The 12644-nt window shown below is 43.8% G+C and overlaps 1 protein-coding gene across 1 annotated transcript in view; it reads left to right on the forward strand.

Moving 5' to 3' along the window:
* The window catches only part of MOV10L1 (Mov10 like RISC complex RNA helicase 1), a 75624-nt gene that overhangs the window by 32522 nt on the left and 30458 nt on the right, over nucleotides 1-12644 (forward strand). Inside the window, exons 11-13 of the mRNA XM_007954761.1 lie at nucleotides 1072-1249; nucleotides 1571-1641; nucleotides 7297-7388. Of these exons, the coding sequence (XP_007952952.1) occupies nucleotides 1072-1249; nucleotides 1571-1641; nucleotides 7297-7388 (341 nt within the window). The remainder of the gene's footprint in view (nucleotides 1-1071; nucleotides 1250-1570; nucleotides 1642-7296; nucleotides 7389-12644) is intronic.

Genomic DNA, 12644 nt, shown 5'->3' on the forward strand with positions numbered 1-12644 from the left:
TTTGCAAGGAATAAGTCATTCGTCTTGGCAAAATTCTATCATGCAGTTTCCAGCGTATTTCTGTCACCAGGGCCATATTTTCCAACTACTGGTGATTGTTCTTTGTCCACAACTTTTGCATTCCAGTCACCAGTGATAATTAACACATCTTGATTGCATGTTCAGTCAATTTCAGACTGCAGAAGTCAGTAAAAATCTTCAATTTCCTCATCTTTGGCTTTGGTGGTTGGAGGGTAAACTTGAATAATCATATTATTAACTGGTTTTCTTGTAGACGCATGGATAATATCCTATCACTGACAGCATTGTACTTCAGGACAGATCTTGAAACAGTTTTTGTGATGATGAATGCCACACCATTCATCTTCAATTTGTCATTCCTGGCATGGTAAATCATATGGTTGCCTGATTCAAAATGACCAAAACCCATCCATTTCAGCTCACTAATGCCTAGGATATTGATCTTTATGTGTTCCATTTCGTTTTTGACAACTTCCAATTTTCCTAGAGTCATATTTTGTACATTCCAGTGTTCGGTTAGTAATGGATGTTGACGGCTGTTTCTTGCCATTTTGAGTTGTGCCAAATCAGCCAACAGAGGTCCCAAACTTTACTTTATCCACATCAAGGTCGACTCTGCTCTGAGGAAGCAGCTCTTCCTCAGTCATATTTTGAGTGCCTTCTGACTTGTGTACTCATGTTCCGGCACTATGTGAAACAGTGTTTCAGGGCTATTCAAAAAGTTTTCTAGTAATATATCAGGCAGGGTTTCACTGCTATTCATAAAGTATTCACTGGCCAATTCTTTGAGAAATGGATGGCCCCTTCCTTCTTCTGAGTCTGTCTTAGTCTGGAAACTCCACTGAAACCTGTCCCCCATGGTGACCCTGCTGATATTTGAAGTACCAGTGGCATCGCCTCCAGCTTCACAGTAACATGCAAGCCACCACAGCAGGACGAACTGGCAGACAAGTGGTGGGGACTCACATCTGCACCTTCTTATTCCTGCAGTCGGCCCCCTACTTGACCAGAGGGTTGCTCTGCTCTGACTTGCTGACCCTTTGTCTTCAGCTTTTGAACATGTCAAACTACAAGGAGAAATTTGCAACGCTGCTGTGGCTAGAGGAGATCCATGCGGAGATGGAGCTGAAAGAATACAACATGACTGGGGTTACCTTGAAAAGGAATGGGGACCTCCTGGTGCTGGAGGTCCCAGGCCTGGCCGAGAGCCGGCCTTCTCTGTACGCAGGTGGGTGTATGCAGGTGGGTGGGCACCATCGGGGTGAGCAGATGGCGTAGCAGTCAGGGAATCGTGGCAGGAGACACACCCTCCACCCAGCAACACGGCATCCCCTTGCCTAACGTCCTTCCTCTGGGTTAGAGTGACCCTTAGAGGTTGATCACCGACTCAAGCACATGAAGTCTGTTTCTCTTGTCACCCAACAGGACCTTTAGGCAGTTCACCCCAGTTCAGTTTTGTCTGGTAGTGTTGAATAGCACAGCAGTGGGACTTGGCAGTGTCATGTCATGGTATCACAGAATACAGCATGGTGAAATATTTTTTAACTAGGTGATAAGCTGATTTTAAAAACTCAGGAGTACAACGGACACGTCATTGAATACATCGGCTACGTGACTGAGGTGAGGGGATGGGTCCTTACTGAGTTTTGTCAGATTAACCCATCAGACCAGCCTGAAAGGTACAGAACTCACTCACCTTCTCCCTGTGGGAGGGTGGCTGCTTCTGGGCATTGGCTGTATATTGGAAAGCTTGATTGTAAAATTAATCTTTAAATAATTTGTGATGCATGAAGGGAATTTAATAGCTAAAGATATCTAATTCTTAACCACATGTAAAACATGTTTGCCTTTTAAATTATACCATGTGTAGATTTTGATATTTGTATTGCATTGAGCGTAGGTATCCTGAACGTCTTCCAGAAGAAAGACACAGATTCACCCCATGATGTCTGAAGGGAAGGGTCTGCTGGCCTCACCCTGCCTCCCACCTGCTAGTGGTGTGCTAGGTGGTAACATGCCAGGGTCACGGGTCGTGGTTCTGGTCCTGATGGCTCACAGGCACACTTAGCATAGCACTGCACACTGCTGAGAAGGGAAGCCCCTGTCATCATGGGGCCTGAGGACAGAGAGCTACAGAGAAAGCAGTAAGCCCTGCTCCCGAGAAGGAGGAAGAGTGTGGGCAGGACTGGAGAAGAGCTGTGTCTGCTCCATGCTGCCCCCACGTGGCTCATTCCAAGAATCTGACTTTTTCTCAGAAGACAGAGCCTGCCCAGGTTCAAAGACCCTCAAGGGCCTGGTGTTTCCCAGGTGCCGCAGGCCAGTGAGGAAGCGGAGCTTCTAGACTCAGACAGATTGAGGAGAAGAAGAACAGAGCCATTCACTTATAAAAAAATTGCCCAGTGAAAACCTATGAATACCTGTGAAACACCATCTGATATATTACTAGAAAACTTTATGGATAGTAATGAAACATTGTCTGATACAGTGTTAAAAATGAGCTGAGCTCCTTAGATGGGAAAACACTCAACATACGACTGAGGAAGAGCTGCGTCCTCAAAGTAGAATCAACCTTAATGAAATGAATGGAATAAAAGCTTTTGGGACCTTCTTTTGCTGATGGGTCATGATTCAGAATGGAAAGAAACAGCTACAAACATCCATTAATAATTGGAACATTAAATGTATGAAGTCTGAGCCTAGGAAAATAGGAAGTTGTCAGAAATGAAATGGAATGCATAAAGATCAGTATCCTAGACAGTGGTGGTGGCAGTGTTATTAGGTGCCATCTAGTCAGCCCCAATTCATAGCGACCTTGTGTACAACTGAACAAAACACTACCTGATCCTGCACCAGCCTCACAATCCTTGCTATACCCAAGCCCATCATTGTAGCCACTGTGAGTGAGCTGAAATGGTTTGGTGTTGGCCATTTGAGTCAGACAATCAGTCATGTGGTTTACTATGCTGAGAGTGACAAATTGAAAAGTCATGTCACATCCATCATGAGAAAAAACATTTCAAGATCTGTCTTAAGTACAGTGCTGTCAGTGTTAGGATAATATCCATATGCCTTCAACGAAGACCAATTAATACTACTGTTACTCAAATTTACCCACCAACCACTAAAGCCAAAGATGAAGACTTTGAAGATTTTCACCAAATTTTGCAGTCTGAAATTGACCAAACAAGTGATCAAGAGGTACTGAGATTATTACTGGTGATTGGAATGAGAAAGTTGGAAACAAAGAAGCATCGGTAGTTGGAAAATATGGTCTTGGTGATAAAAAATGACACCAGAGATCACATGAAAGAATTTTGCAAGAGCAAAGGCTTATTCATTGCAAATACCTTTTCCAACAACATAAATAGTGACTGTACGTGTGGACCACCTCACCAGATGGAATCAGATCGACTGTATCTGTGGAAATAAGTGATGGAGAAGCTCAATAAGACTATCTGAAGAATAGATTTGGCACATTGAACACCAGGGAGCAAAGACCAGATGAGTTGTGGGATGACATCAAGAACATCGTATATGAAGACATAGACAGTCATTAAAAAGACAGGAAAGGAAGCAAAGACCAAAATGGATGTCAGAAGAGATTCTGAGACTTGCTCTTGAATGGAGAGTAGCAAATGGAAGAAGTGATGAAGTAAAAGAGCTGAACAGAATATTTGAAAGGGTGGCTCCAGAAGACAGATTAAAGTGTTACAGTGCAATGGCAAAGACCTGGAGTTAGAATAACTATAGGGAAGAATACACTCAGCATTTCTCAAGCTGAAAAGACAGGAAATGATTCAAGCCTCAAGATGCAATTTTGGAGGATTCTGTGGACAGAATACAGAATGATGCAGGAGGCATTAGAAAATGATGGAAGGAGTATACAGAGTCACTACACCAAAAAGAATTGGTCACTATTCAACCATTTCAGGAGGTAGCATATTATAGAGAATTTATGGTATTGAAGGAAAAAGTTCAAGCTGCACTGAAGGAATTGGTGAAAAATGAGGCTCCGGGAATTGATGAGATACCCATTGATGTGTTTAAACAAACGGTTGCTGCGCTGGATGTACTTAATCATTTATGGCAAGTAATTTGGAAGATAGCTATCTGGTCAACTGACTGAAAGAGAGCCATATATCTTCCCTTTCCAGAGAAAAATGATCCAACAGAATGTGGAAATTATTGAACATTATCAATAACATTAATATCACATACAAGTAAAATTTTGCTGAAGATAACTCAAAAACAGGTACAGCAATATATTGCCAGGAAACTTCCAGAAATTCAAATTGGATTGAGAAGGGAAACAAGGGATATCTATCATTGCTGATGTCAGATGGAGCATGGCTAAACCCAGAGAAAACTAGAAAGATGATGACTTTGTGTGTTTTATTGACTATGCAGAGGCATTCAGCTGTGTGGATCATAACAAATTGTGGGTAACTTGGAGAAAAATGGGAATTCCAGCACACTTCATTGTATTCATGAGGAACCTGTACATAGGTCAAGAGGTTGTCGTTCAAACAGAACAAGGGGATGCTGCATTGTTTAAGATCAGGAACGCATGCATCAGGATTGCATCCTCACGGCTGAACCAATGGGCAACATCACAATAAATGGAGAACAGATTGAAGTTGTCAGTGATTTCATTTTACTTGGATCTACAGCCAACACCCAAGGAAGCAGAAGTCAAGAAATCAGACATCGTATTGCAGTGGGCAAATCTTCTGCACAAGATCTCTTTAAAATGTTAAAGAGCACAGATGTCTCTTTGAAGACTAAGGTGAGCCTAACCCAAGCCATGGTATTTTCAATCACCTCGTGTGCATGTGAAAGCTGGATAGTGAATAAGGAAGACTGAAGAAGAGTTGATGCCTTTGAATTGTGGTGTTGGCAAAGAATACTGAAAACACCATGGACCATGTCCTTCTGACATCATGCTTGGTAAAGTAGAGGGTCAGAGAAAAAGGAGAAGACACTCCACAAGGTGGATTGACACAGTGGTTGCAGTTATGGACCCAAGCATAGCAAAGGTTGTGAGGATGGTGCACCAGGCAGTGGTTCTTTTGTTTTTTGTTTTTTGTTTTTTGTTTTTTGTTATATGTAGGGTATCTATGAGTTGGAGCCAACTCAGTAGCATCTGAAAATAACAACCACAGCAGGTGTTCTTGAGATGAATGTTGGGGCTGACTAGTGGACTTGAGGAGAGGGGGTTGCATAGCCAGAAAAGAGGGTGGAAAAGTGTGAGGATTTGAGCCCCGACACAGGTATCATATGGACTGGGCAGTGTATCTCTTGTTAGGATTCTTGGCTGTACCCTGAGAAACCTCCTGCACAAAGAACATGGAGGCAGTATCTTCCTCTGACCTCCTCCAACCTCATGGAGGGGAAACAGTTGCATCAGCAGCCCGAGCCTTATTCCTTATTCCTATGAGGCTACCCTCCAGCCTTTTCATCAACTCTGACACCCACCGTCCCTCCCACAGCACTCACTGCTTCTCTGCTGGGGTCAGTCATTCGTTGCAGTGGCCACACAGAACGCACAATATCAGGATTATGGGACTTATTAGAGAAGTAACAGCCACAACGCAGGTTCAGGAGCGCACTCAGGACAGCTTCCCCTCGCTGTGCCCTCAGGCATGCCTCTCTGGCCTTTGGCCTCGCTTCTGTTACAAAGCTCTTTTCGCTCTGCCAATAGGTATACCTACATACACCCCACTCTACCAGCAAGTCATCTCTGCCCGTAGTCCCAGCCTCCTTTGCAAGGAGGTCCAGTGCGAGGATCTCGGGTCCAAGGACGCACTCCCCTTCATCTCCAGCTCTTCTCTCTTGCTGGCAGTGAAATCCCTTTTTCTGCCTCTATTGTTAATAGGCCATCGAGTTGGACCCTACTCACAGCAACCCCTCCTTGGGTTTCCAAGGTGATATCAGTACGGAAGTAGATTGCCCAACCTTCCTTCTGAGGAGTGGCTGGTGGGTTTGAACCACCAGTCTTCTGGTTAGCAGTCAGATGCCTTAAGCACTATGCTACCAGAGCTCATTTTAAGCCCAGCAGCAAGACAAAACTAACCAGTCATCACTGTACAGTTGCATACACCTTATTTGCATGATCTCACCTGGTGATCTGGTGGGAGTGACGGAGATGGCATAGAAAAGCCATAGCAAGTAATTCAGTGCCACACACCTGCCCAGGCTGACTGGCAGAGGAGGAGGAGCACAGAAGGCAGAAGTGTTGGGGAAGAAGGACAGAGAGATGGAAAATCCAGGGAGGGCGTGGGAAGAGGGCTGTTACATTGTAGGGATCGCAGTGAACGTCACACAGCAAAATGTGTATGGATTGTTGATTGGAAAACTGTTCTGTAAACTTTCACCCAGATCACAATAAAAAGTTTAAAAAAGTGAGTAATGGAGTCACTAAAGGAAAAGAGGGGGGAAAGTGCAGAAGTCTGTGAAATGAAAATATCATCAAGTCCAAAGTTGGTATTTGAAGAATATAAAATCAACAGAGCAATCAAGAAAAAACAAAAAAGGTACCAATAACAGGAAGACATTGGGAGTATGTAACCACAGAGAAAGCACAGACTGCAAACAGCTGGGACCCACATGAACAACCACATACCATTAGTGAAAACTGGACCAGAGAATGTTGTCACAACGTTTCCTTCTGAGTCAAGTGGGAAAGTTACGAAAAGTCCAAATAGCCCTATGAGATTGGGGTGGGGGGAGCCACTAGTTACCTTTCTAGAAAGCAAGCAACCAGTACCAGGTGGTTTTCGAGGTGAGTTTACAGACTGCCCAGTAAGAGATGCCCTCAGTGCGACGTTCTTGGGGAGCATCAGAAGGAAGCAGCAGTAACTTGGTCTCCAGGCTGGTGGAGGGATTGTGAGGAGGGAAGGGAGAAGCCTCTGTCACTTGTGTGTGTAGAGATTAACACCCTTAAAAAGCTAAGGCCCGTGGGATCCAACCATGTGTGAAGAGAGAAGGAGAGCACCAGAGAGTGGGATTTTTCCCAAGGCTGTTTTAAGGCGTCCTGGTGGCTCAGCAGTGGAAGCACTTGGCCAGTGAGCACCGTGGGGCAGGCAGAGCGTTGGCAGTCCCTCCTGTTGGTGTCATAGGGTGGCATCACAGTTCACGCCTCTTCAGTTATGCGTGCAGATATCTGAGATCCCACATTTTAGCTCCAATCTGTGAAATGAGATGTGCTGGGTGCACAGTGGAGATTGTTCACGAATTCGGATCTAACGGTGGCCATTAATCCTTTGTCTGTCTTAGATTCACGAAGAAGAGGTCACTCTTAAACTGAATCCAGAATTTGAGCAGGCCTATAACTTTGAACCTATGGATGTGGAGTTTACATACAACAGGTAACACTCCCGATGGCTTTGCATGCAGCTTCCTCCTCTTTTCTTCATCGGCACCAGGCTGCTCTCTGGTGAGTCCTTTGGCATCTTGGTGAGGCCATGTCAATCTGCTTAGGCTTCACTGATTATGAATTGATGCCCTGCACCGCTTTTGCATGCCTCATCCTTACGGCTTCACTACCAAACATTTTGTGAGGTACAGAGTTACAAACATCTGTATGTTCGTTCTTTTTTGAACTTGGGAGTGCACCCTGTCCATCCATCCACCCATCCTTCCATTGATAATGGAATGAGCACTGTGAGCCCATTACCCTGGCCGCCCTCTCCCTTGCTCCAAGAGTCCCAACCAGTAACTAGAACTGTGTAGGCATGCATGTGGATTTGCACACCTGACAGTGTGGTCCTTGGTTCTAGCTGTTTGGATAGCTCTGTGATTCTCACGAAGTGTCAGTGTCTGCGACTCCTCCTGCCGATGGCTGTTAGCCACTTCTGCTATGTTACACTGTGCACACCCCATGCGTGTTTTCCCATTGATGCCCATTTGCATCGTCTCTGTTTGTTCGTTTGTTCTTGCTGTTAGGAAGGAGCGGCTGTGATCATTGCTTTCATTGTTTTCCTACTGCTGAGTTGGCACAGTTGTTACATGTCCTGGATACAAGTCCTCTGATACATTTCTGCAGGTAGTTTCTCTCAAATTATGCTTTGTCTTTTTGTCTTTAATAATGTAGTTTGAAGAGCAGAAATTTTTAATTTTGATGAAGTCCATCTTACCAGTTTTTTCTCTTACAGCTCATGGTTTTCTTTTCTTTTTGTTTTTAACTTTTTATTGTGATTTGGGGAAGTTTTACAGAGCAAGCTAGTTTTTCATTCAACAGTTCCCATACACTTTGTTTCATGTCACTGATTGCAGTCCCCTGAATGTAAGAGCACTCCTCGCACTTCCTCCCAATGTTTTCTTGTTTCCATTCCTCCTCCTCTCCTGACCCATCCTGCCTTCTGCACTTTGTCCCTGGGTAGATGTTCCTCTAGTGATCTCCAGTGGCTCATTGTTCTGTGGAGTTGTAAGGAGTGCCTTAGTGCCGGAGTGCCTGGTGCCTTCCTAAGGTGCCTGTTCTCCTTGTAGACCTGTCTGGTGTTGGACTGAAAATTCAGCTACGGTGCTGAGCTCAGTCTGAAGGGTGACCAGGGGCCGTAGTCTTGAGTTCCATTGGTCTCTGTCTGACCAGTAAGCCAGGCCTTTTATATAATTTTGAGTTTTGTTCCACATTTTTCTTCCACTCCATCCAGGACCTTCTCGTGTCATCCCTTTCAGAAGGGTTGGTAGTGGTAGCCAAGTACCTTCTGGTTCTGGTCTCAGGGTCGTCCTGGAGGCTAAGGTTTGCATGATGTTCTAGTCCTAGGGACTAATTGTTTCTGTGCATCTCTGATTTTCTTCACTCTTCTTTGCTCCAGACAGGAAGAAACCAGTAGTTGCACCCTTGATGGTTGCTAGCAAGCTTTTAAGACCCCAGTCACTTCTCACCAAAGTAGGATGTAGAACACTGTCTGTGTGTGTGTGGACTGTGTTGTGCTAGTTGACCTTGATGTCCCCTGAGACTATGGTCCTGAGTCTCCAGGCCCAGTGACTCATTCCTTCAGGGTTTTTGGTTATGGCTAAGAAGTTCGCATAGCTTTGTCCCCTGTATGCGCTACTGTATTTGTGGATATATCTGCAGCACATGTGTTTTGGTTATCTAATGCTGCTCTGATAGGAATATACCACAAATGGGATGGCTTTAACAAACAGGAGTTTATTCTTACAATTTTTGGAGGCTAGAAGTCCAAGTTTAAAGTGCCAGGCTCTAGGCACTGGGGAAAGCTCCTTGACCTTAGGCTTCAGCTCTGCCTCTTGGTCCCGGCCCACTGAAGCTGGAAGCTTTCTTCACTCAGGCAGCTGTGGCTGCTGAGGCTTTCGAGCCCAAGGTCAACAAATAAAATGGCACAGTCCTGATACCACCATACAACATGGCAGGCCATTAATTCAAGTCCAGAAAAAGTCCCAAGATCGGCAGGGCGTGGCAGGCTGTTGAACAATGACTTGGCTACATGCAGGGTTCAAGTGTGCCATCAGCTGGAGACCTTCCTCAAAGCCGCTTCTTATCTACTGGAAGCAGCCTACATCCCTAAAGCAGCTATTCAGCTGCTCCAGTAGATTCCACCATGAAACTGATTGCCAGTCTCACCATGGGCAATAACTACATCCAACTGCCCAGCCACTCAGTCAGGCTCAGCCACGTTGACACCAACCTTAACTACCACAACGTATAAATACATATTCATAAATAGCCTCTGTTAGACCTGTACATACTCATGGGTGTTGTCCCACTCTCCTTCCCACACTCACAGATTATTAATTGTTGTTACTGTTATGGCAGGATTGTGTATGAATTAGTATTTACCTCTGTTGCTTTCTGAAGACGCTGTGGTAGGACATTGGCTAAGGCATTTGTCTGCTAACCAAAAGTTGTTGGTTCAAATCATCAGCTGCTCCATGAGAGAAAGATGAGGCAGTGTGCTTCTTTAAAGATTGATAGCCTCGGGAACCCTTTAGGGCAGGTCTCCTCTGCCCTATAGGGTCGCTATGACTCAGAATTGACTTACCGGCAGTGGGTTTGGTCTGTTGCCTTTAACTCTTGTCTCCTCCCAGCATCTTCCTTTCTTTGACCATCTTGTGCTGACCTCCTCCTTGTTGTGTATTGTCTTCACCCAAGTTCATACGTGTCTCCCCTCTAGTTAGTGGTTCACCCTCCCTTCTCCTCCCACCACTGGTAACCATTAAAAAATTTCCTTTTTGTGTGAAAACCTTTTCTTGACTTTTTACAGTAGTAATCTTACAAAGTATTTGTCCTTTTGTGATTGACTAACGTCACTCAGCTTAATGCTCTCTAGGTTCATCCACATTATGAGATATTTCACAGATTCATCGTTGTATAGTATTCCAGTGTGTATATGTACCACAGTTTGTTTATCCATTCATCCGTTGACGGGCATTTAGGTTGCTTCCATTTCTTTGCTGTTGTGAATAGTACTGTGATGAACTTGAGTGTACATGTGTGTGTGTCATGGCTCTTATTTCTTTAGGTTATATATCTAGTAGTGGGCTTGCTGGATCATGTGGCATTTCTGTTTCCAGCTTCTAGTAATGCTATATCATTTTCCCCAGCATTTGTACTATTTTATAGTCCCACCAGCAGTGTAGGAGGGTTTCAGTCTCTTCACACCCAGCCAGCATTTGGTTTTGTTTTTTTTTTTTTTTTTTACTTTGCTCTTAGTGCTGCAGTAAGATGGTATCTTTTTGTTTTGATTTACATCACTCACCTGTCAGTTTGTCCTACTGTGGTGGCTTGCATGTTGCTGTGAGGCTGGAGGTTATGCTGCAGTATTTTGAATGCCAGCAGGGTCACCCATGGTAGACAAGTTTCAGCAGAGCTTCCAGACTAAGACAGACTCACAAGAAGGTAGGGGCCATCCACTTCTCAAAGAATTGGCCACTAAAAACTTTATGAATAGCAGTGACACACTGTCTGATACATTATTGGAAAACTATGAATATCCTTGAAACATTGTCTGATACAGTGCTGGAAGATGAGCCATTCAGGTCGTAAGACACTCAAAATAAAACTGGGAAAGAGCTGCTTCCTTAAAGAAGAGTCAACCTTAATGACATGGATGGAACAAAGCTTTCAGGACCTCCATTTGCTGATGTGACATGACTCAAAACGGGAAGAAACAGCTACAGAAACATCCATTAATAATCAGAATGTGAGATGTAAAAAGTGTGAATGTAGGAAGATTGGAAGTTGTCAAAAATGAAATAGTACACATGACGATCAGTGTCCTAGGCATTAGAGGGCAGAAATGGCCTGGTTTTGGTCATTTTGAATCAATCACATGTTCTTCTATTCCAGGAATAACAAATTGAAGAATGACGTGGCATTCATTGTCACAAAGACTGTTTCGAGATCTATCCTGAAGTACAGTGTTGTCAGTGATAGGATAATATCCATACTCCAACGCAGAAGACTAGTTAATACTACTATTACTCAAATTTACACACCAACCACCAAAGCCAAATATGAGAAAATTGAAGATCTTTACCAACTTCTGTAGTCTGAAATTGACCAGACATACAATCAAGGTTTATTGATTATCACTGGTGATTGGAATGTGAAAGTTGGAAACAAAGAAGAATCACCAGTAGCTGGAAAATAGGGCCTTGGTGATGAAATGACATCAGAGGTCGAAGATAGAATTTTGCAAGACGAACGACTTATTCGTTGCAAATAAATTTTTTCAACAACACAGACGGCGGCTGTACACATGGACCTTGCCAGATGGAGTACACAGGAATCAGATTGACAACATCTGTACAAAGGGGTAATGGAAAAGCTCAGTATCTTCAGCCAAAACAAGGCCAGGAGCTGACTGTGGAGCAGACCATCAATTGCTCATATACAAGTTCAAGTTGAAGCTGCAGACAGTTGAAACAAGCCCACAAGAGCCAAAATATGACCTTGATTATATCCCACCTGAGTCTAGAGACCATCTAAAGAACATAGTTGATGCATTGAACACCAGTGATCGAAAACCAGAGGAATTGTGGAATGACATCAAGAACATCATCCATGAAAAAAGCAAAAGGTCATTAAAAAGACAGGAAAGGAAGAAATGACCAAAGTGGATGTCAGAAGAGACTTGCCTTTGAGTGGAGAGTAGCTGAAGCAAATGGAAGAAATGACAAGATGAAAGAACTGAACAGAAAATTTCAAAGAGCAGCTCGAGAAAACAAAGTCAGTTATTGTAATGACATCCAAAGACCTGGAGTTAGAAAACCAAAAGGGAAGAATACACTCAGCATTTCTCAAGCTGAAAGAACTGAAGAAAAAATTTAAGCCTTGAGTTGCAATATTGAAAGATTCTATGGAAAAAATATTGAATGATGCCGGAAGTATCAAAAGAAGATGGAAGGAATACACAGAGTCACTATACCAAAAAGAATTGGCCAATGTTCATCCATTTCAGGAAGTGGCATATGATCAAGAACCAATGGAATCAAAGGAAGAAGTTGAAGCTGCACTGAAGGAATTGGTGAAAAAAAACAAGGCTCCAGGAATTGACAGAATACCCTTTGAGATGTTTCAACAAATGGATGCCCCGCTGGAGGCACTCACTCAGATATGCCAAGAGATTTGGAAGACAGCTACCTGGCCAACTGACTAG

Source organism: Orycteropus afer, unplaced genomic scaffold, assembly GCF_000298275.1.
Source record: "Orycteropus afer afer isolate SDZICR_OR568_19922 unplaced genomic scaffold, OryAfe1.0 scaffold00471, whole genome shotgun sequence".
In the NCBI taxonomy this organism is placed as follows: domain Eukaryota; kingdom Metazoa; phylum Chordata; class Mammalia; order Tubulidentata; family Orycteropodidae; genus Orycteropus; species Orycteropus afer.